Source organism: Leptosomus discolor, chromosome 1 (genome assembly GCF_034619465.1).
Source record: "Leptosomus discolor isolate bLepDis1 chromosome 1, bLepDis1.hap2, whole genome shotgun sequence".
Classification (NCBI taxonomy): domain Eukaryota; kingdom Metazoa; phylum Chordata; class Aves; order Leptosomiformes; family Leptosomidae; genus Leptosomus; species Leptosomus discolor.
The window spans coordinates 81828018-81851640 of record NC_141391.1 but is presented as its reverse complement, the minus strand read 5'-3'; the positions used below and the strand labels follow the sequence as shown (position 1 = coordinate 81851640).

General features: G+C 39.9%; 1 protein-coding gene across 2 annotated transcripts in view; it reads left to right on the top strand.

Moving 5' to 3' along the window:
* Window positions 1-8383, top strand: part of MID1 (midline 1) — a 97087-nt gene extending 88704 nt beyond the window's left edge. For both annotated transcript variants that reach the window (XM_009962198.2, XM_086460726.1), the window contains 3 exons: window positions 3890-4051; window positions 6266-6473; window positions 8035-8383. In XM_009962198.2, coding sequence (XP_009960500.2) covers window positions 3890-4051; window positions 6266-6473; window positions 8035-8383 — 719 coding nt within the window. The remainder of the gene's footprint in view (window positions 1-3889; window positions 4052-6265; window positions 6474-8034) is intronic.
* Window positions 8384-23623: the final 15240 nt, after the last annotated feature.

Below are 23623 nucleotides of genomic sequence, written 5' to 3'. Positions count from 1 at the left end.
AATACGTTATTTTACCACCTGCATAACCCTGTAAAAAGCCCTGGGTTTTTGAAACAAGAAACCTGAATGTAGCCTGGATTAGGAATGGGTACAATAGGAGACCTTTAGCTCCTTCTGCTGCACCAGTGAGAAGTGTGCTTTTCCATTCAACCTGCTGCCACTGGCAGGGAGCTGAGAGGGCAGACACTGCCTCCGGATGCCCACGTTACCAGGCTGCTTGCTCATTTCCCTGAACTCTCTTAATCATCTTCTTTTGTATTCAGAGAAGAAAGGCTGTCCTGACAGAGCATAACTGCGCGCAAATTCTTTTGATGCAGTGACGAAATATTCTTTCATACCTAGAAGCTTAACTTGGCTGCCACGAGTTACTGTTCTCTGTTTTGAAGGATTTTGGACTTGTAGTTTGACACCATCAAAACTTCATTCCCAAGATTTTGAATCAAAGTTCAATTTAAAGCCTGTTATCAAATAGCTCACAGTCAGGAAGCACATGGACACGTCACTGAGCCCCCTGATGCACGGGCAAGAGCCAAGCTTGTTGGGACAGCAAGGTTTGTCAAGCAAAGTAACCGAGTCAGTCACTGCACATCCAACATCTATTGTACACTGGTAGTCTGGGATCCCTAAGACTGGAAGGACAAAGAAAAGAAACCCAATGTGTATTGTGTCATCAAGGAGGATAGAGCCTTCCCCTAGAACATGAGTCAGGTGAAACGGAGGATCCCCAACTCCTTCTATCGACTATGCAGAATGTTTAGGCTAGGTAGGGTCCTAACTCCGGATCTCTGCTCTTTGTTCAAGATCAGCTGGGATAAACGTACACCTGCCTCTGAGTGTTTTGACATTAACAGCAGCAGAAGCCAAGACATAGCAATACCTAAAGTTATTGTGGCTCTGCCTTCTGTACACAGAAAACTAAAATAACCGTTAACTGGATTATTTAATAATATATTAATTTACTCTGTGTGAGTATTTACAGACTAGTGAGCATTGGGCATGTACAAATCCACACACACAGGAGGAGAAGAGACTCATAGCAATGCAACTGTACCTTTACAGTCCTTCATATACCTGTTTAGATCCAAGTTTTATACTTTGTTAAGGAGCAATCAGCGTCTGGAGGGTGTCATAAAAAGTGTAATGCAAGCCTGAAAAGTGTGCCCTTTAGAGAGTTATAGTGTCTAATACAAATCCAGTTTTGAGGTGATTTAGCAGAAATCGGGACATTTTTGAGTCTGCATAAGGGTTTGTTTATATATGGCCTATACATACCGTAGACCTTTGGTTTCAAAGTGTGGTTGTGGAAGGAGAAGAGACTTCCAGGACCACTGTCTGGATCCATCCCACTTAAGTGGTATATGTTATTTGATACCCCATTAGAGGCATCCAAGTTAAGGGTTCCTTGGTCATCCTGGACTCACTCTAAATCCAGTGCTTCATTTTGTTTTATTGTAACTTAACGCTTATTTTGCAATAGCGCCTATAAGTCAGGTAAGTGATGGTCTCAATGCAAAATCAATGTGGTAGTTCAGCTACAGAACAAGCGTGCCTTTACTACCTGTGGCAAATTTTTATTGGGAAAAAATGAGGATTCCTCTGAGGAGTCAGCGAAATATTTTATGACAGGAAACTGCTGCTTTTATTTCCATTCTTCCTCTTAGGAAACCTATTCACACCCAGCCCCAAAAAATAAATATCATTTAGTACGTATGTTTCAGTGAAACAAGACATGGACTGATGTTGCTATAATCAGTTTACTACAAGTGCTAGGCACAACTGGGGTTTTCATGGGTATAACGCTGAGTTCTTTTTTTTTCAGGAGGTAGACAGATGGTTGCTCAGCATGATCTCGTTTTTCAATAGTCTTGAGAAAAACAATGTTTCAAGATTGCTTTTCTTTGCTGCTTCTATTCACATATACCAAACTCTTTGAATCCCCTGTAGCTGTCATGTGGTCAAGATGCTCACTGGTTGGAGCATAAGGGACATACTACAATTCTTTTTTCCCACTTTATGCCAGAAAACTGCAGCAAATAAATGTTCTTATTCTGGTAGATCATGGTCCAAAGGCCACAACCCATGTGTGAGTTCAGCCACAGGCTTAGACTTCCAGACTTCAAATCAGGGTGGTGGGAGGGTGGTTCATCTCACCTCATTTTAGATACCTGAAGCTAGAGATCTCACCTACACTAGTCACCTAGGCTTCCTCAGTGGCCAAGGAAAAAAGAGGCACTTGTGGTAGGATATTCACACCTGGAGAAGTTAAAGAAACTAAAACTACTCGCTGATTTCTGCCTCTCCTCAGAGTCCAGAAAAATAGGTTAGGCATTGCAACTCTTCATTTGATGATGAGGTGATATGAGTCCCACCTGAAACTGTGCCTCAGTTACCTGTTTGCACATGCAGGTTGAATAGCTGCCTGCCTCTCAAGGATGCTAAGTAATACAAAAGAACTTTGAGACAAAAGCTACATAATCCTTAGGTTGAAATTTGGGAGCTGAGTTCTGTTTCTAATGATGTTTTGTTACGAAAAGCAGACCCCAAATTAGGAAGGAATCTCCCAGTATGGTTATGAATTGTCTATGAGTCTGTAAACCTTATCACAGGTCTTGTAAGTTTTGTGTCCAGCCTTCTAATTTTACTTTACGTAAAGGTTTTGCATTGCCTAATATGCAGAGCTGAAATTAATACTGACTTTTAAAAAATTCTCTTCACTAGTACTTACTGGCTTGCTGGTAAAACATGAGTTAAAAGCTGAACGCTGTTTTTTAATAACACAGTAGCTTTCATAACACATTCTATGCCCAGTAAAGGCAGAGATCAAGACGTCTGTCAGGTTCCTAATCCAGTCAAGCATTTTCCTTTTAAGTTTTCCAGCCTTACGTATGCACATGCATGCATACACTTCCATCTGCATGTATGTTTTTCTAGCTGTATAACTATATAAAAGATTGTGACTGTATATACACTTCATGAATGTTAAATTTGTTATTTATGTAAATATTTATAATAAGAGAGCTGTCAGACAGGAGATCCGTTAGACCAGGAGCTCTTCAAAATGTGCAGTAAGTAATATGGGTGACTGACTGCCATCGCAGTTATATTGCCGTAGGAAAAATTTATGTAGATGAATAAATTCATCTGAATGGAGTATTTTCCTGTTTCAAAGATGATATTGCTACTCCCTTATTTTATTTACTTCCTGTATATTAGACTTCTGTGGTAGGCACCAAATGTACCCAAAAAAGTTTGTAATTGGAAAATTATCCAGGTTTTCCCCAGACATCCAACCACGAGGACATAAATCAAAAAGTTGTCTCCATTAAATCTGCTGGCTTAGATTACATCCTGGCAAAGTCCGGAGTGTAAAAGCCAAAGCTTGCTCTGGAGCACATGCTCTACCCTGTTTGGCCTTCCATGATCTGCTTCAGGTCTTGAAGAATGCATACCTGGGGACCGTCAGCAAAGGTGCCTCCCCAGCCCTCCTAGCTTTACTGCTTACGTTAGTTTTCTGAGGTTTAAACTGAGTTTATTAATCCAAACAGTAGATTGATGGGATCTCCATAATCCTCTAGTTCTTAAGCAATAAAGAATTCCTTGTGCTGGGATATGAAGGATCTCAGACTGCTCGTGCCTCCACCGAGTCATTTCTTGAATGTCAGTTTTTTATGGTTGACTTCATGTAGCAAGAACTTAAAAGGGACCTGGACTGAGGGCTGATGGAATGAGTTAGTGGCATTAAGCAGCAACTCAGTAAATGTAACAACACTTTAAAAGGTACAGAAGCAAAATTCTTACTGGTCCTTGGGTGCTTGGGAGTGCTCTAACTGTTCCTCTGTTACAGAGTGTATAGTATGTTGTGACTGATGTGCTCTATTTGAAATTGCAGGTTTATGCAACTCAGCCGACAGCTGGATGATTGTTCCCAATATCAAACAAAACCACTACACAGTGCACGGGTTACAGAGTGGCACTAAGTACATCTTCATTGTTAAAGCCATTAATCAGGCAGGCAGCAGAAGCAGCGAGCCCGGCAAGCTCAAGACAAACAGTGAGTAACGTGAGATCCAGCACACATGCATTCTTCTCCTTTCTTGCCTTCCTTTTTAGGTTTGATCTTTGGAAGATACAAGAGCACAGAGCAGTTTAACTTGTTTAAAGTGCTTCCCACAATGAAAGACACTTATTTAACTCGATTCAAGATTGACAGTCTTCAGTAGTGCCGAACTTACTTTTTTTTTTTTTTGAGATGTATCTGTGGTTTGGTCACTGGAAATACCATTTAGGAACAGAGCCATCACACGTGAAATGATTGAAAATACTCTTTTGTGGTTTTGTTTTAATGTCCTCTCTATTCTTTTTCCTCTACAAAGCAAAAACTTTTCATATGTTTGCAATAAAACATTTTATTTTTGTATAGTGTTCATAAGATAATTGCTAGTTTAATTTTATCCTCCAAAATTATCTCTTTCTTAGGACACTGGAAAACTTCTTAACTCCATCCCCCTCCATTTTTTATGGAGTTCAACAAGGTGATAGAGTAGTCAGAGATCCCACTTCAAAAAAAACAATGGTTACACAAATTATTAGCAGATGTAGTGTAGCAATTTTAAGACTGGTTTTCAGCCTTTTTCTTCTCGTGTTCCAGCCCATCCCTCAGTCATGTAGTCATCACAGGCAGCTCTGAGCGCTGGAAAGGGAGCACTGGGATTTGTGCACCCTCTGAAAACTGCTTGTTGTAGGGGAGAGTGCTCGAAGAGGGGTGATACTGAACGTTGCAAGAAGGAGGCTGCAGGGAATGGCATGTACATGTTTCTGATTTTCTCCTTTTTGCTATTAACCTGGCTTGGAATTCTGTGTAAAAGCTGCTCGTACAAACCCCACATCTGCTACCAAGAATATGCATATTGTTAAACCTGGTAGCCTACAGGCAAACGCATAACCGGAGGACTCATCTGCAAATTGCAATTTTTTATCCTTTGCTACCCATTGTGGCACAAAAGCAATCTCTCAGGTAACTGTGAGAAATGATGTGACCAGATACAATTCAGTACAGAGAAAGAAATCCTTCAGATACTGCTTCAGTAACACAAAGGCTACCTACCAGTTAGAGGGGCAGGCCGTAGGTATTTTACTGCTAGAAAGCGGTAAGAAAAAGCAGGTAAAATGTGCCCCCAAATGCCTTCCAATGGGTTTACTTTATACTAGGTCATAATACATAACTAAATACACATTGCAAAAGTAGATAACTCTGAACAATTCACGTTTTATTCAAAGTACACGTGTCGGTGTCTCACACGGACCTAATGAGAGCGCTCATTTCTTTTTTCTGTGCATGTCATCAAATCTTGCGCTTACAGTTTTTTCCCCTTGATATGAAAGGCAGTAAGAAGGGAAAAGGGTTTTTGCTGGACCCCTTGTGGAGTCATACTTTCCTAGTTGTCTCCTGGTGGAGGTAAATGATCATTCTGCTTTTTGACACAATGAGCAAGCCTGTCAGAATTGTGGTGAGCTTTATACATCTACAGGGTTCAGTTTACCAAAAATCTTCCTGTTATTGTCTACAAACCTTGTGCTACAGCTGAAGACACTTGCCAAGAGCAACAACCTCAGTAATGTTTTTACACCATATTATTTGGACCAAGTTACAGTTCACTTCCTTCTTTTTAATGCACAGTATCCAGCACCACATGGGCATCCTTCCAAAGCAATCCTGAGTTGTTGACTGTGCTTGTTATAAATAAAGCTGTGAGTGAATGAACAGACAAGACTAGTGCTTCTTCTTGTTTTCAACCTCATTTTGTGGGTTTTGAAATCATACTTTTGTAGTAATGATGAAGATGTTATTATGGAGCTTTATCCCTAGAGAATGAATGGAACACAATTTATTCTAAATCTAATATGCTGTGAAAAAAGCAACCCTCAGACCTTTATTAGCATGTATATTGGTTTCAATTACATGCAAGAATTAGGGTATTCAAGTTACCTCTAGGTCAGAGATAATGGGCATGATGATTATGCAGGGCCCTTTTCAGGGATTATCAACATGGGGAAGTTAGTGCACAATGAGATTGACAGTAAACTGACAATGCAAACTAGCTATTGCAGGGAGCAGAATAGGTTAGTCTATCTCAAGAATGCTTCAGAGGAGGAGATGAATATGGTTATGTAATCTTGTGGGCTTTTTAGGGGCTTGCTAATCTGCTCTCCTTTTCAAAATTAAAGCCAAACTATTCTTCTGCCATCTTTGTCTCTGTGTCTCTAGGTCAGCCATTTAAACTGGACCCCAAATCTGCTCATAGAAAATTGAAAGTGTCTCATGATAACTTGACAGTGGAACGTGATGAAACGTCCTCCAAAAAGAGTCACACACCGGAGCGATTCACAAGCCAAGGGAGCTATGGAGTAGCTGGCAACGTGTTCATTGACAGTGGGCGGCATTACTGGGAAGTGGTTATAAGCGGGAGTACGTGGTATGTATGTCAAAATATATGTGCAAAGAATCACTAGTTCACACCATGCGGGTCCTAGCACAGTTTCTCTGAGAGGCCAGTAGCAGAGGCTTGAGAAACAGTGCAAGAGTGGGACAGTCATAGACTTTCACATAGTTTGTCAGACTGTTTTCCCAGTCTCCATCACTTTTGGACTCTGGAACTAAATCTGCCAGGTAGAGCATCTTTACATTTAATGACCTTCACAGGACTTTTACTCCACGGCTGCGGATAGTTGTCCTTTGAGCCCACATACAGTACATTTTAAGATTTTAGTGAATTGGAGAGCTCAGAAAGTTTCCTCTTGTTTACACAACAGAGTGAATTTTGTAAGTGTGATAATTTCTTTACTAAACGTGAAAGATCTCAGCATCTTTCAGTAAGAAAAAACAATAAATAGGACAATTTGATGATCCATTTTCACAAGGGTGGAGGTCAGATTTGCTTCTGAGGAGGAGGCATGGAGGAGCAGAGCTGTAGGTCTGTGCCGCAGGGTATGAAGCAAGGGGCAGGAAATGGAAGAGTGCATTCCTCCACTCCTGAATGGTCCTGTGTGTCATACAGAGGTGGATTTCAGGGGCCCTTTAGTCAGCGGAAGAGATGTCATCCTTTGGGATTCAAAGGCAACAATCATGATGGAGGTTAACGGAGTGGAAAAATCAGTAAGGTCTTCAGGTATGCCCACTGTCTCAAACAAGAAAAATGCTGTTTGCCTGTGCCAATGCTAAGGAATGGAAATAGAGTAACTTATGGCACATTAATCTCTATTGGTTGAAAGCCCAACAAATACTTCAGTGTCTCTAGAACGTGAGGAACTCTTACATTTCTGTTATATATGAGAAATCAGGTATTTGCCCTCAGTGTCCATTAATGAGAACATTTTCACAATCCTTTTACCCTGGACATCTTGCCATAAATTATGGTTTGCAGAGCAAATGTCTTCACCTACAATTGCTTCACTTGGCCCAAAACCCAGTCTCAGAAATGCTCATTTGAATCTAAAAACCACACCAACATCTGGCAAAACATATTTGGGAATGGCAAAAGTGGATTTTTTTAATGTGTCCTTTGATGTTTACTCTTGCATTCCTTCTTCTGGGCCATATATTAAAGGAGCAAGGAGAGATCAGATTAGCTGGCAGATAGCAGTGTATTTTAAAATCAATGAATTCCTCTGTATTCATCTGTTTAGAAGTGGAAATTTGAGGCCTGGTGATTTAAACTCTGAGTTGCTGAGTGCTCAACAATCTTCCTTTTGAATACCAGAGGCGAGTGCTCCAAAAAATTACCATAGCAGCCAAGCCACAAACAACACGAGGGACAATAAAGTTTCCCTGACCTCTCAGACCCCAAAGAGAGATGGGGGAAAACATTAATTAAGCCTGTGCAGATATTGCGGTGAAAAGTCAGTTAATTAGAACTCAACCAGCAGAAGTAAGAGGCTGGGGCATTTTAGTGAGGCCTCTGGGCTAACATTTGACTTCACCAAGAGACAAACATGGCAGGAAGCATTTGTTTCCTTGAGCTGGTTTTTGTTTTGCAGGTATGCCATTGGTATTTCCTACAAGTCAGCACCAAAGCACGAGTGGATTGGGAAGAATTCTGCCTCCTGGGTGCTTTGCCGCTGCAATAACACGTGGGTGGTGCGGCACAACAGCAAAGAAATCCCCATAGAGCCCGCGCCTCATCTCCGTCGGGTCGGGATTTTGCTGGACTATGACAACGGTTCCCTTGCTTTTTATGATGCTTTGAACTCCTTACACCTTTACACTTTTGACATTACATTTGGGCAGCCGGTGTGCCCCACGTTCACTGTGTGGAATAAGTGTTTGACCATTATAACCGGCTTGCCTATCCCTGACCACCTAGATTCCTCCGAGCAGCTTGCATGACTGCTAAAAGCCAAAAGGTAGGACGACACGTCTTCCCAGGGCGGCCAGGCAGCTGCCCACAGGAGCTTGCCCAGAGCTGGTGGACCGTGTGGCATCCCGGCTGTTGCTGCCAAATCCGGCCAGAACTGAAAAGGGGAGAATATCTCTTTACTGTGTACTTTGTATGGAAGGTCAAGAAGCGGCTTTAATAACATATTAGAACTTTCTTTTGCGGTTGGTTTTGTTTGGTTGGCTTTGTATTTAGTCTCTTACAGGAAGATTTATAAATTATTTATAAAAAAAAAAAAAAGCGAGAGAGAAGGGAAAGCCTGGTTTGGACACCTGGAAAATTACCTGTTTTGCACATTGATGGTCCTATTAATTAAAATTTCATCAGCCCTTAACATCATTTTATTTTACAGTGGATAAAAGCAGGAAATTGGAAGGATGAAAACTGTGCAGTGGACAAGTCACTGTACTGCAAGTTTTACTTGTGCCAATATTAGCACTCTCGTTACCAGCCTTATTGAGTGCGAGATCTCCTAATTTCTACTTTGCACATGGAAGTGTGCAAACCAAAAAGAACAAAAATAAACAAGTGAGGAAGTGGAGCTAGCCAACACAGCAAAAGAAGAAAGTTTAATTTACTTCTGTTCATTGGGCAGTGCTCTCTCTGTTCATAAAAAACATGTGGAATATCTCCTAGAAATGTGAGTGGATAAATCATCTGGTGATTTATTTTATTGATGGCAACATTCCCATCTACCAGTGCTTCGCTTTCGTCTTTGGGAAACATTGTAGAATCACTGAGGATGTGAAAGACTGATACCATCTCTGAGAATCAGCAACACTGGAGGAGAGCAGCCAATCCAAGGTCTGACTGTAGACTAATTTGATAAAGCACGGCGTCATTTAAGGATTGATTGTAATAGAAGATGTCACAGTTCTGATGGTAGACATGTGAATGCTTATTGCTGATTTTACAAGGTTCAACATAGCAAGCCCAGCCAATAACTTGGAAGTGAGGCATGCACCACTTTACCATTGCTTTTAAATTGAATACAAATGTTTCATTGTCATACACTATGTAGTCTCTATAACAAAGCAAGGAAATCTGGTTTACATGTGCTCTACGGAGAAACACTGCAGCTGGGGTTTGCTCATAGGTATCATTGTCCTGGATTGTTTGGGAAAGCACAGTTCTCTTTGTGAATGAGGAGTAGCTAGCAAGTTTTCAGCAGCGGTAAGAATCTGCACAGCCAGGCCCTACATTCATCCTGGTGTTGGTAGATGGACTTCAGTGAAGGCAACGGAGGCTGTTCCTACTTTATCTCAAAGCTGAATCAGGTGCATTTTTTTTTTTTTTGTCTTTTCCTTCTACAGAATAGAAGCCCTTTGTAATTACTACAATGCTTATGTATAAATGATCGTTGAGGCATATGACAACTTTAGAAGAATGGTTTTCTTACAGTGTTTTGTTGTTACTATGCAAGAGATGAAAATCTGCCGATGTAGAAAAAAGGATAAATTGAATATCAGCTTTAAGAAAAGATTTGCTCAGTAATTTTTATCCATGCTTTAGGTGTCTTTTGAAAAGGATGCCTTAATGCACTTTGTTCACTAGTGGGTCCAAAATAAAATGGTCCCAAGCTCAGCTTCAGATTTTTTACATACTGATTCTCCAGGTATAAAGCTGTACTACAGTTTGCCTTATGATGATGTAGAAAACTTATGAGCAAGATGAGTAATACATACATGCCTGTTTGGTGTTTTTTCAAATGAAAATGAATGGCTATCCATGTTCCTTTGACTTCCCTTTACCTGCCCTGCTAACTGCTGAATTAAAAGGAGAAAAGTCTAGCAGTATGTTGCTGGTACCATAGCTTTATCTGGGGTGATCCCATGGTTCACAGGCAGAAGCCACTGATCTTTTCAGAGTTGACATAAATAAGGGAAAATGTGTACATATAGTGAACTGCAGTGTTTGTTATAGTGTCTTTAATAATCAAGAAATGTATACCCTCAAAAATGAAAAAGTAAATAAATCCCCAAACATTACATTTTGTAATTGAGCACAATGTTACTGGTACAGTCTGATGTACATTGCCCAGATAACCAGGCCTGGGATATTTGGGAGGTAGCTGAGATGGCATGAAGATTATTGTAATGGATTGACAGGAGATGACTGATGCAAAGCAGTGGTAAAAAGATGCAGGAGGAAAGGAGTTTCAATCTAGGATTATTGCCAAGCTTTTGCCTAAAAGGAAAGGGTGTTTACCAAAGAACATGTAGCAAGGCTGTGTATCTTCTCTTTTGCCAGAAAAATTAAATCTAGAAGCTGATTTCAGTAGTGGACAAACTGAAAAGACTGTTTAGTGTTTGGCCATACAATGTTGGCAGTGATTGAGCTGGATGGAAGTAATACCATGAATTTGGAAAGATCCCAAATGATCTCACATATTTTCATTGTAAAGATAGACTGAGTCTAAAGACAGATCATGGTTTTGGCCAATGGAAAAAGAACGGTCTGTTATCTACAGGCCTTGCTGTATCGTTTTTATTTTGACACAGAATACTTCGTTTGGAGCCAAGCCACATTTCTCCAGTGGGCTATTAATTCAGTCAGTACTCTGTGCATATATGCTTGTGTATATATGTACGCATATGTGTGGATACACACACACCAGTATATGCACAAATACAGTGTGTAATCTGTGTAGATACATACATACATGTATACACAAACTGACAGTAACTAGTCAGGTGTTCCTTTTTTGCTTGTTTCTTGAACAATTTCGTATTCTGTATGACTATGAGGAAACAAGTTTGCTATGAATGGTATTCTTCTGGACATTTTTTAACAAAATCTGTTTATTTTACAATACTTGATTCAATGCCTGATTGATCAATAAAAACATCCATTTGAAAATGTAGCTTCTGTGGTCTGTGGCATTTTGCATGGTCCATAGTAATCAGTTGAAATCCGGGGGAACAGTAATCCTTGTGTAAAAATAAAACATGGTACTTTAATGTAGCATGCAGTCTTAGATGAGGGGTTTTCCCTGATTTTTGGAAGTTTTGTGACTAGGAATGAGGTAGCATTGTATAATGCCATGTTTAACAGAGGCAGATTTTTGAGGAATATTCTGCTGAGATGCAAGCAACGAATGTAGTTGATAAAGCCTGTGTTGGTATAATGATTGTTTCAAAAGTGTATTTAAAACCCAAGTTGGGATTCAGCAGAGTTAGAGCAAACTATAGCACAATTTCTTTAGAAGACAGTAGCATCGGCTCAGAGTAGTCAAAACTTGAGGTAATAGAAGGGTGAGGGACTCTTTTTCTCTCTGAGAGGCCAGATAAGATTTTCCATGTGTTAGGCTCCTATGTGTTAATGCATGTCTAATAGGGAAAAAAAATCATTCAGAAATGGGCTGTATGTCATAAATCATTTAGTAGATTGTCTCCAGCCCACTGTAGTTTCCCATTGTTGGCTTTCAGAAAGCAACAAAGTTTCTGCATTTTCTGCCATGAGTTTAGCCTTTGTCTGTTTTGGGTATCCCATTTCTCAATTGCTCAGTGAAGAGACCCCCCACTGAGCAGTGGGTCCCAAGGGTGGGAAGCATAAAATCCCTCAGGTGTGGGTACGCTATGAAAAGCTGGAAATCTGCAAGTACAGGTGAAAACACATGCATGTTCTTCATTATATTAGCAATAGGAGGTCACTAAACAGCAGTGTGCATCATCTGTTTTAATCCTACATCTTAATTGCAAAGACTATATTCTTTCCATGTTAGAAAACGCAACAAGACACTATTGGCAGCACAAATTAAAGTGTCAGCTTTTAACCAGTTCGTTTTGAAACGGCCAGCATTTATAGCACTCTGAAAAACTATTGGCTGTCGGAGATTTCATTAAACTAATATTTGACATCAAACACAATATAAGTATTTCTTTCTTAATTATTCTGATAAAGCAGATGTCTAGTAGTTCCCGGATTCTGCTTTTGGTTACAGCAGCAAAAATTCCAAGTAAGCCTATGCACCGAAAAAAAGTGAGGATTGCTAGTGACTCTATGTGTATCACTAAAACTGAGGCTATTTGTTTTAATTGGAAACACTGTCTTCATTTCTGGTTTAGGAGCAAAAAAGTGTTGGACCCACACAGAAATTACACACTGGGCCATCTCAGTAACTGGCCAGGGCACACGTGACCTGAAGGCCATAGGTGAGGTGGCATTGGGAAGCCAGTGATAAAAAATGTGCACAGGTTGCTTATGTAGTGATGTACTGGAAATTTTCTTCTTACACCATCTCTAGTGTCTTTTCACATGCTGATCATTCTAGTAGAAGTGTGTATTAAGATATAGGAATGTAAAATGCAGTATTTTCCTGTGTTACTGAGTTGGTTGCCTATTTAGAAATTAGCACAGTGTTCTGAACTTCGGCCTTAATTTTAGTCTTCTCCACTTGGAGGAAAGCCCTGATTACTCCCAAGCACTGATTTTAACCTTTCATTTAACACTTGATTTTCACATTAAAAGAAATGAGGGACTAAAGAGCAATGATGTTAACACTGCTTCAGTGTATATGAGACTCTTGGTTTGGACTGTGAGGCTTAAGGCATCTGTGTGCATAAATCTGTGTGCCAGGATAGACTGATTTGTCATTCATGTGGGAGTTGAACAGTACAGGTGCAAGTTTTTCTTTTTTCTGCAAATGTGTTCTGAGGTAGGCTTTTGCATTAACTCCACCTTTGGAGTGGAATATTCTGGTTTTTTTATATTTTTTTAATTGGTTTTCTGATTCAAGTGCAGACCATGTTAGCAAGACTGTAAGTAAGGCAATCATTCATCCTCATACTTATTTTAGCAAGACCTACCGTGTCACGTGCCTCTGGCAGGTTGCTGAACACATCAGCTGCAACCATGAGCTTTGCAACATCACCTCCAATGTGTGGACTGATGTTTAAGCCATTGGCTGTGTATATAACTTTCCCAGGTGGGATTCATCTTGCTTTTAGCAAGGAACTCTAGCACAAATGGTGATACTAGTTCAAGGAGAGAGGCTCATATATTTCACAAAGATGATATAAGAAAGTTATAAGCTTCAATACCATCAGCATTGGGGCGATTCTCTTTTAGAAGCATGACAATGCATTAGGAAGGCATGGAGTCTTTTACTGCAATGTGATCAAGTGTCATTATTACTGCTGCCTGAGAAAGGGATGAAAGTAGCAAAAGATGGACTTCTGGAGCAGTGCTGAGAGAGATTATTCAAAGTGACAGGACAGCTGGAAACCTGCCACTGCTACCTGCCCTAGCACCATGCTGCAGCTCTGCAAAGCAAGTGTGCACCTATTCATCCTTTCTGTTACAGCTCATTCCCAGTACATTCCCAAATGACAGGAAAAAAATATTGCAATTATATGTTTGAAATCCTGACCAGAATAAAAGTGGCAGGGCAGGGATGACAGCCCTGGGCCTTGATTATCCTTTATTCACCCAGATTTTTACATCTGTTGACTTCAAAGGAGATAGTCCTGATTTGCATAGAGGTTAGCTACAAGCCCATGAATCTTCAGTTTCCAAAGGGTCAAACCCAAGTGAAGCAGGAGCCCCTGTGCAAACAGCTCAGCATTCCTATTAAATCATGTCTTTGGAGAAAGCATGTTAGCTGCTAGCAAAACTGCAGTTTCTCATGAGCTGTTTCCCAAGGCCAGCACAGGTGTGTTTTAAAATGTATGGTTCTTTTAAAACATAAGGTTCAATAACATTCTTCTTGGGTGAATTGTTCAGGCAATGCTTTGCTGTTGTTTCCTCTACGCAGGGTGGGAACAATTCTCTTAGCAGGTGCTGTTACTTTTGTAAAAATCGTGAGAACGGCAGATACGTAAGTTATGATATAATGCTGTAACATAAAACCATTGTTCTTGGACTTCCATTTTAAAGTGGATAATAACTAAAGACGTTTAGAAGTCTACTTCCTCTAACTGTTTGTCCTAATTTATACAATTATTTGAAAGTATGAAGATGTTTCCTCTCAAGGAATATCACCTCATTTCTTTTTAATACACACAGACATACAGTAATTAGGAGTATTCCTGAAAATCCATTAATTCATAGAATAGCTTATAATCAAGCCTCTGAAAGAGAGCAAATGGAGGCTTTGTGTTTTGCATAACATTAGTCATTGAACAGGGAGAAAAAGCTATAGCTGTTTATATCACTGAAGTATTTAAAAAATGACAGCAAACTGCCGCACAACACGATGGGAAAGTTTTCATTAGCAATTTTTTATTTCTCCCTTGTTTTTGTTTTATATGGAAAACAAACTGTTCCACTTGAAAATATTTCTCTGTTCCCCTTCTATTTTTTCACCTTTCTTTTCTGCTTTCAGTCTCATTTTGAGTTTTTTAAACATTAGAGTAGCAGGAAGTGTGTGTTTTAAAAAGTTGGAGTTATTTTTTATTTCCTTGAAAATTACCTTTTTCAGGAGGCTCACAGAAAATGAAATGAGAAGTCAAAATACTAATGCAATAAGGCAGCTTGAAAGTCGAGAATATTTTTGAAGTAGAAGTTAAAGAAGGAATGCAGATAAGCCTGTCACTCTTCTACAATTACTGAATTATTTGGTTTCATTATTCTGCTCTCTAATTATGAGATCTGATTAAGGAGCACAGGCAGAGGAATAGTAAATTATTTTAGGATAACACTGGAACAAGTTCCCTTTAATAGCAATATATATATTCGACCTCATTAATGTCAGCTCGGTGTTGGTGGGGGTTTTTTTGTTTGTTTGTTTTTCCCCATTTTTAAATATTGTGTGTCCTCTCTAGCAATAGTTCTCAGCCTAGAAGTGTAGTCTCTTTTGGGAAGCATAGGATCTAATTCCTTATGGAATTCAGGGAAAGTCCTCCCTGTGGCAGGTGTGAAGGTCGTGCTAGCACAGTGAGAACATCTCCCACTGGCAGGGGGGTAATTTGATCTATATTTCTGTCGTCTTCTCTATGCAAGTAGTAGTGATGGCCAAAATGAGGATGAAATAGTTCATGCAGATTCATGGGTGTGGGAAAAGCTGGAAAGCCTCTCTGGTGAATTACAACTAGAGATTACAACCAGCAGTAAACCCAACCCAAAATTAGAAATTGGCAAATGGAGATTTGTTCCTTAATACAGTCAGTAACATTTCCTTTTAATTTCTTCAAGTGACCGTGACTGCTCTTTCAATTTGTCCATCAGCTTACATCTCCATGCTTATTGAACATCTGTTAAAGCTGGAGTTGAAAACATTTGGGCTTTTCTTTTAACTGTTAGCTTTTTATCAAACCACTTTGAAAACAAATATTGCTGATATAATGCCAGTAGCTTATGGCAGGGGGTAGAGGTGAGAAACAACGTAGCACCTAGAGAATAAGTACAGGTGCAGATTGATTTCAGAACAGCATAATACTGCTCATAAATGCAGTTTCCATCAATTCTAACTGAAATTATTCGTGTGGGTGAAGAGAGAAAAACACAACTGAATTCAGCCTTGGCATGTCCATGAATAATGTCAGTACAAAGTAGCACACGAGCTGAAACAATTGAAAACCAAGACTCTCTTCTGTAAAATTAATAGTTGGTATTGTTTCTCTTCTGACAGTTGGGTCATAGCATTCCTACGTTGCGTATCTTTAGACAAACAAGAGGTATTATTAAGAAAGTGCCCCAAGTTATGCTGTAAATTCTTACAAATGCAAGACCAATTGAGGAGATTAGCATAAATCTTTGAATGATATACACAAAAGAAACAACAGAAAACAAAGTTATTTATTCACAATCAATAATTCAAACAACTGTACACAAACCATCCTTTCTTATTAGAATCCTGGTGATCTTCCTGCATCCCTCCATGGAGAGGATGAAACAGGAATGCTTTGCCTTTCTCTTCTTATGTAGTCAATGCTCCATAGTAGTGTTACTTGGAAATCTCTCAGGATGAATAAATTTAGTAGGAACAAGTGCAGATTTCTCACCAGTCTTGGAGCCTGAATAAGCCATTAGTCAGTTTCAAGGCTGAATTGCCATCAAGTTATGAATGCTTTCATGTATTTTTAACTCTGCAAGAAGAAACGTGTAGCATTAAAAAAGGAGTGACTAATTTTATGTAAATGTGGGAATAGACGTCATTCTGTCCAGCTACAAAGCTGCTATTTGGTACAGGGACAGGAAAATATTTTTATGGATTTGGTATAAAGCAGCTACACTTGTGCTGGTTCTCATTCACACAGAATAAATGCAGTCAACCTGATTATGGGCAGTGAGGTCTATAGAAATCAGGAAGGTTACTTCACAGGACAGCAAGAGGAAAAAAGAGACCTTGCTGTTTCTGAGACAAAGCTTTGTGGGTGAAATTAATCACACTTCAATATAAATGCCCAAATATTAGTTGACTAGGCCTAAGCATATTTTTTAGGCTTCTATAATGAGATGAGAACCAAGTAACATCTGCAAATATTCATCTCAGATGTTCTAGCAACCTAACTCGGAACAGGAAGAATCCCACTCCATGACTGATTTTTCACCATTGGTCATATGAGGACCCACAGGCAGCTAGCATGAGCTTGATATCTGCCCTTTCGATAGCTAAAGGCAGATCAAGCGACTATCACTCTATATGTTTAGCAAATAAGATATTGACGTTTTTATAGTGGTGATTATAGAGTAAATCCATTTCTCTGGATATAATGCAGAAATTTATAGACAGCTTCTGACTTAAAATCCTTGCTATGCTGAAGTAAGCAGGCAATTTTTCATTGGCCTCAGTGAAGCCCAGAGGCTTCTTAAATATGAACAAGGTGAAATATTGTAAATCAAAGTCATATTAAATGTAGACATCTCCCCTAACCAAAGACTGTTCTAGCCACTGAGCCCTTGTTTTCTCAAAGCAAGTGATTTATAATAATGATTCAGTAAAATCAGCATCCAGGCAAAATCAACAACGAAAATGCCTCTATTTGACCACAGAACAAATCACCTTGGAGATTATATGTGCTTGTATGCATTCTAATGCATTGATTGTGTGCACAGGTATTTTAGAGTCCAAACGGGGTTGTTTATCCAGTGCTGCAAAATGCTATGTATTAATAGTTAGCATTGTTCTAGCATTAATCTTCAAGTTTGTTTTAACACATCTCACAATCAGATCTCCTCTGGCATTTCCTGAATTCAGCATGTGACTATAAGATTGTACCGAAGTTAGAATAGCTAGAGTCCGGTTGATGGTTGACATGGCTGCATCATCTGTTCCTCACAACAGTAAGCACATATCAGTATGATAGACCAAGTGTAAGTATTAAACTCACAGTGCCTGTGCCATTTTATGTGTTTCGTTTATGGAATTGAGAGCTCCTCAGCATAATTCTCTTCTAACGGAAAAGTAGCCAGCCATTATAAGTTAAAAGGAATGTATGAGAGACCGCTGAGAAGTGCTGGCTCTTTAAGTAGGATGCTGAGGTCAAAAGGACTTATTTTACCATGTAATTTATTTGCATCTTCTGCAAAGGAAGTGGGGCTGGTTCTCTGAAGGATAACTGAGAGTCCTTTTGATATTCATGGCAGATTGTTTTGGATGGCTAACATCCAGAAAATCTTAACGGGGAGAGAAAAATATTCTGTGGATGGATGTAAATATCCCTTTTTCCAGGGTTTTATCTTAGACTCACCTCTCTACACTGTATAGGTTACTTTCAGAGGTTTATCTATTTCTCAACAGCATGAGTATTTATCTAATGGTGCTGTGGTGAGTTATGATTCATCCTTCAGGTTAATAGAGTGCACAGTTGAAAAAACCCTTCACATGCAAAGTATTGTTAACTGCTTGTTCTTCATAAAAGGCGAGGAAATGACTCAGGCTGGAGAAATGTTACAGTGAAAACTTTTGATGCTTTTCAGGCTGATAGAAAAAGAATTGCTCAAATAAAAGGTGAGAGTTTCTGCGGGAAGCACTCCAGGAAGGATAACTAAGGAAAACTGACAGAAAACCATGCAAACTAGGCAAATATTTTGGAAAAGGCTTGGCAAAGAGGAATTTAATGGGGTTCAAGTCACAGTGAAAAGTGGAATATGGACAGAATGGAGATAGTTTGGTGTGCTTTGCAAGGATCACTCTGAGGATTTCTATTTGCAGAGAATAAGGGAATAGCTTGTGAAACTGCACTAGCCCATCCTGCTTAAGGGTCTTGGAGTTGGAAGCAGCAGCAGAAAATACAAGTCAGGAAAGAAGGAACTGGCAACATTTTTTTTTATCCTTTTCTACTCATTAAAAAGAAAAAGAAATTTGAAATATCCAACAGCAGGAAACAACACAGCATGAAAAGCTTTTGTAAAGTGAGTCTTTCTCTTTACCTTTGTGATTTGTAGCATTGATGATTATTGAAATGGAGACAGCTTTTAAACTGTAACTTATTTTCATTGTTTGTGGCAACATTCTTCATTAATTTTGTTAATTTTCACTACTCGAACAAAATGTTCCTTCATTTCTGCTGCCTAAAACTCAGTCAGTATACGATCCCGATTCATGTGCAAGCAGGGCCTTATGTCCTTAGGTATTTCCCAAGCCATACAAGTGTGGAACTAATCCTACCTCCTTACAAATCCTGGGCCCTTCCAACAGCATGGTGGGAACATGGAGCCACTTTTTTCTGGCTCTAGTTGGCTCTACCAAGGGTTTTTGTTAAATGATGTAACTAGGCGGGTAGTGTGTCCCTATGAGGCCTTTAGGTTTGGGAGCTTGGTGGGTTGACATGGCAGAAGTAGGGCTGATCTCTCTTTCACACAGAAGCAGGCACTGATTAAGTGGTTAAAAGCAATGATGGATGGTTTTGTGTGAAATTGGTGGAATGGGATGTGTCCAAAGGGTGGTGCAACGTTTGATGCTGGATGACAAGGAAGTTTTGCTGGGGCATTGGTAAGGTCTCACTATCAAGGGTGTTAATGAAATGTAACTGCAGACACTGTAATCCAAAAGGATTTTGACAAAATCTTTGTAAGGTTATTGTGCTCCCAATGGTGTTAAAATATGGAATTTATGTAAATGTAAATGAACGGATGTTTAGTTATTGGAGTAAGATACTGCAGATGTATTGTGGGGTATGTATAAATGAATGTGTAATCTACATGATTTGGGTTTTAAAAGATGGTGTTTGACCATCTGTCGGTGATTTTCTTTTACCAGGCTAAGGAAATTTTAGATAAGAAAAGAAATAACAATTTATTAGCAAGTTTTGGATTGTATGAATGTGTTTTAATTTTTGTAATAAAGAATGTTAACTCTTCTAATTTCTGCTAAAGTGAACCTGTGACTTTCAGTAATGATTTTAGTTTGGGGAGAATTGAACTTAACAAAAGCAAGAGTGGTAGTTTAAGGTAATGGTCAACAGACTAGTAATTTGTTCATGAATCACTGCCTCGCTAAGGAATTCCCATTGAAGGGAAATCACAGGGCATATGCAACTGGAGGCAGCTTTCTAAAAATTTATCCCAGTAATAGCCTTGAGGAAAACGGTGAAAGCTGTACTGAGTTAAAACATCAGGTCAACACATGGGTGGATTTGCCTTTTTGTGTCCAAGGATAGCAGCATTCATAGCAAGGGGAAGGGAAGGGCTCCCAGCCTCCCACCCTCACATTAGGTCAAGGTGTCTCCCTGAAACTCTTCCCTGCTCACAGAAGCTTTCTTCTCCCCATAATTTCATAGGAACTGAAACAGTTCTGGAGCAAAATTACTTTGTGGTGTAAAGCTGTTGAAGTCAAGGGTAATAACAGCAAAGCTAAATTTGGAGAGGTGCTCAGGTAAGGGAGAGAACAAAGAAGGATTTTATTGGGATTAACAAGCTGTGGGCAAGATGAATAAAACAAAATTCAACAGATTTTTTCCTCTTTCTCGATCAGCATAGTTTTGGGATTATCTCTGAGTCACAAATTCCAGCCAGCAGTATAAAGAAAAGTTTAATTTCACTTTTGGCTGAAAGACAGGTTTCCATCACAATTCCCCAGCCTTGCCTCAGAGATACCCCATTTAAACTGTCTCAGAACTGCTCATTGAGCTCGTGCTAGAAGAATCACACTTATTTACTCACCTTTTATTGCCGAAAAATGAAAGAATATAAAGTACATGAGCCAACTCAATACAAGATTTATAAACTCTACGCTTTTTTCCCTGGCAGAGGCATGACATGATACATAGTTAATCATTCCTTGAATTAGCATGATTTGGTCACTTCAGTCAAGGGGAACTCAGTGAATTCAGTGTGCCTGTGCTCATGTCCCATCAGCTCTCCCAAGCAGGGCTAGTCCAGGACCAAGTGCTGGTAATGCTGAATATAGCATTGCCTTTCTCAGAGCGTATGCTGAACCCCATTATGGTGGTGTGGCATACCACCACCAGTAAAGAGGTTTAACCAGAGTGCACATAGGCCTACTGAATGAGCTTAACTGAAGCTAATTCTGATACCAAGAGCCATAAACATGCTAATATGACGGGTAGGCAATGTTTTAGCTTGCTGTGCTTGAAGACTGATACCATATCCCCTGTGGTGTTCTTCTTCTCTCTCATTTTAGGTTTAAAGTCCATAGTTGGTTCAATCTTTCCCCATAAAACATGTTTTTCAAGATTTGTCATCGTTTGTATTGCTTCTCTTTTCAATTGTTCTAGAATTGCTTTTACTACAAAGGGTGGATACAAAATCCTAAAACTGGATGCAAAACCAGTGTAAGACTTTAGCAGCTGTTCAGAGTAGAATGATAAAAAGAATCATCTTTCAAGTCTTCAAACCCCAATATAGTGCTTGCCTTTCTCATGTCACCATGGCAATGTTGAATAACATACCTGTCACAGTCACTGCAACTCCTGTAGACTCTCCAGGAGAGCTACCTCCAGTCTGTCTTCACCTTGTCAGGAGCATGTTTGTTTTCAGTGCTGTGCTGCAATGAATTTACAGCCTGGCTTTGTGTCAGCTGCAAATGTATCCTCTGTTCCACCTCTTTGGGGTGTCTGGGAGCTAACCAAGAAATGTTCAGCCTGAGACAGACCCTCCCTTCCTCTCGGGAATACCCATCAGTGCTACTATTGTGACAATGAACTGAATGATAGCTATGCTCTGAGCAGAATTTTTCTAACAACTCTTCTACCTACTTGGGGTAGTTTCAGTCTGATAACATTTCCCTTCTTTGTTTCTAAGATTGTCAGAGGAGACAGTGCCAGAAGCTTCACTGAGTACTAACTATTTGACAAGTACTGCCTCTTGTCTCTTCACAGATCTGGTTACCCTACTGCAGAAGGAAATAAGATTTGTCAGATGTACTTGTTCTTGACAAATGCATGTTAACTTCTACTCATTTTGAAGCTATTTTCTAGGTGCTTACCAATTTATTTTACGTGAACATTCACATAAAAATCTGATGATGACTGTTATTCTAAAAAAAAATTATGTGATGCTTTTCACAAAAACTAGTAAAAGCTTTCACGGGCTTTATATGTAGTATAAAACAAACAAACAATAACAACAAAAAAACAACTTCAGAGCAGATGAAAGGGAAATAGATATTCTATGAGAAGTTTTGCTCAAAACTAACCTAAATCCCAACATGTAAGTGACTAGTGCCTAAGCATAGGAATCTAGTGCCATTTGAGGAACCCTGGGGCATGGGAGGTATCTGCGGGGCGGGGCACTGGTAGATGTGCCACAGAATCTATAGGAGACATGGCTTCTTCAGAGCAGCAGGCAAGGTTCTCTAGACACATAAAATGGCCCATAGTTAACAACTGAGTTGTTCCTTGGTTGACCTAAATTAATTGACCTTAATTTTGTCATTTTAATCTCTGATGGAATCTCTACTCATTCAGTTTTATGTTACTGCTGCACTTTGATCCCCTGTTTTTGGTAGGCCCCCTTGCGCGTATCATCTTGAGGCTCAGGCTAAAAGGAAAAAAGTATTTTTTTTATTTCCTGCCCTTTCAGAATACAGTTATTTTTATGTATAATGGGAAGAAGGAGGAGAATCTTTTCCCTTTACTATATCCTCTTCATAGCAGACTTATCAGTAGCTCTATTTACCCGCCTTTGCGCCGGTAATTACAGTGAGTCAGAAACCATTCCCAGGACTTCTACTTGCATTCGAATGGCTGGTGTTCTCTCAAGTTTGGAAAAAGTCAGGAAGCGGAAGAAAGGGGATTCGCACACTGGTCCCAGTTTAGAAAAGTCCTTAGTGGATACAATAAATCACTAGCTTAACCTAGGAAGAAAAGAGAACATATTAACAAAAAGTGGGAATCAGAATAGCACTGTGATGCAAATGGGGAATCTTAGAAAAGAACATGCAAAAGAAAAAAGAAAGTCAGCTGAAGTAATTCGTACTTGCACAGAAGGACCTAACAGGTGCCCCTTACCATACTTAAAGAACTATAGAGCAGAAGACACAAATTCCTCCATCTATGTCGTGTGGTTTATTCACTTAAGGCCAGACCTCTCTGCTCCCAGAAGACACTTACTGCAGTAGCTGGAGATGCACAGAGGTTCGGTGCTGCCTCCATGCTGCTCTCCTCCGCACATGTTGCAGAGGTGTAGCTGGATTTGCCTTTTCTGGGGAACCAGTCACTCTGCCTGAGAAAAGCAGTGTCCTTTCTGCACCCCTAACAGAGGCTACATATGTGCTTAGGATGCAGCTTCCAGATCCCTGTCTGTCTGGCCGTCCCGTCTGTTTATAGCCTGGAGAACCCCAGGGAAGGCTCATCTTCTGCAGCAGCCCCCTTGGCTGTGCAGCAGTACCACTGCCAAGGTGTCAGCCCCAGCTCCGGGCTCCTGCTGACCTCCGTGCGCTCTGACCGCCTTCACAGTTCGGGCTTGTCTCCCACGTGCCATACACGTGTGGGGATCAAAATTAATGATGGCAGCATGTTGCCTTCGGCATTAGCAGGGAGACCATCTGTGTGGCAAGGACCCATTACACACATAATTATGTTCTCTTTTAGGTATGTCCACTTTGGCAAATGCCCAGTTTTTAAGCTGGCCATGTACAAGCCAATTGCGGTCTGGAAGCTGTAGAGCTTAATATATAATTTTAGGAGGCAAAGTGGAATAAATTAATTGCTTTGTTGCAACATAATTCCCAAGCTAGCAGAGCCATATACTTTCCAGCTGAGGCAGGCTTACAGACGGTGTTCCCAGAGTGTGGGTCTTCTCTATCTGTATGTGCATCCATGCTTTGACCAATTAACATCTCGTCC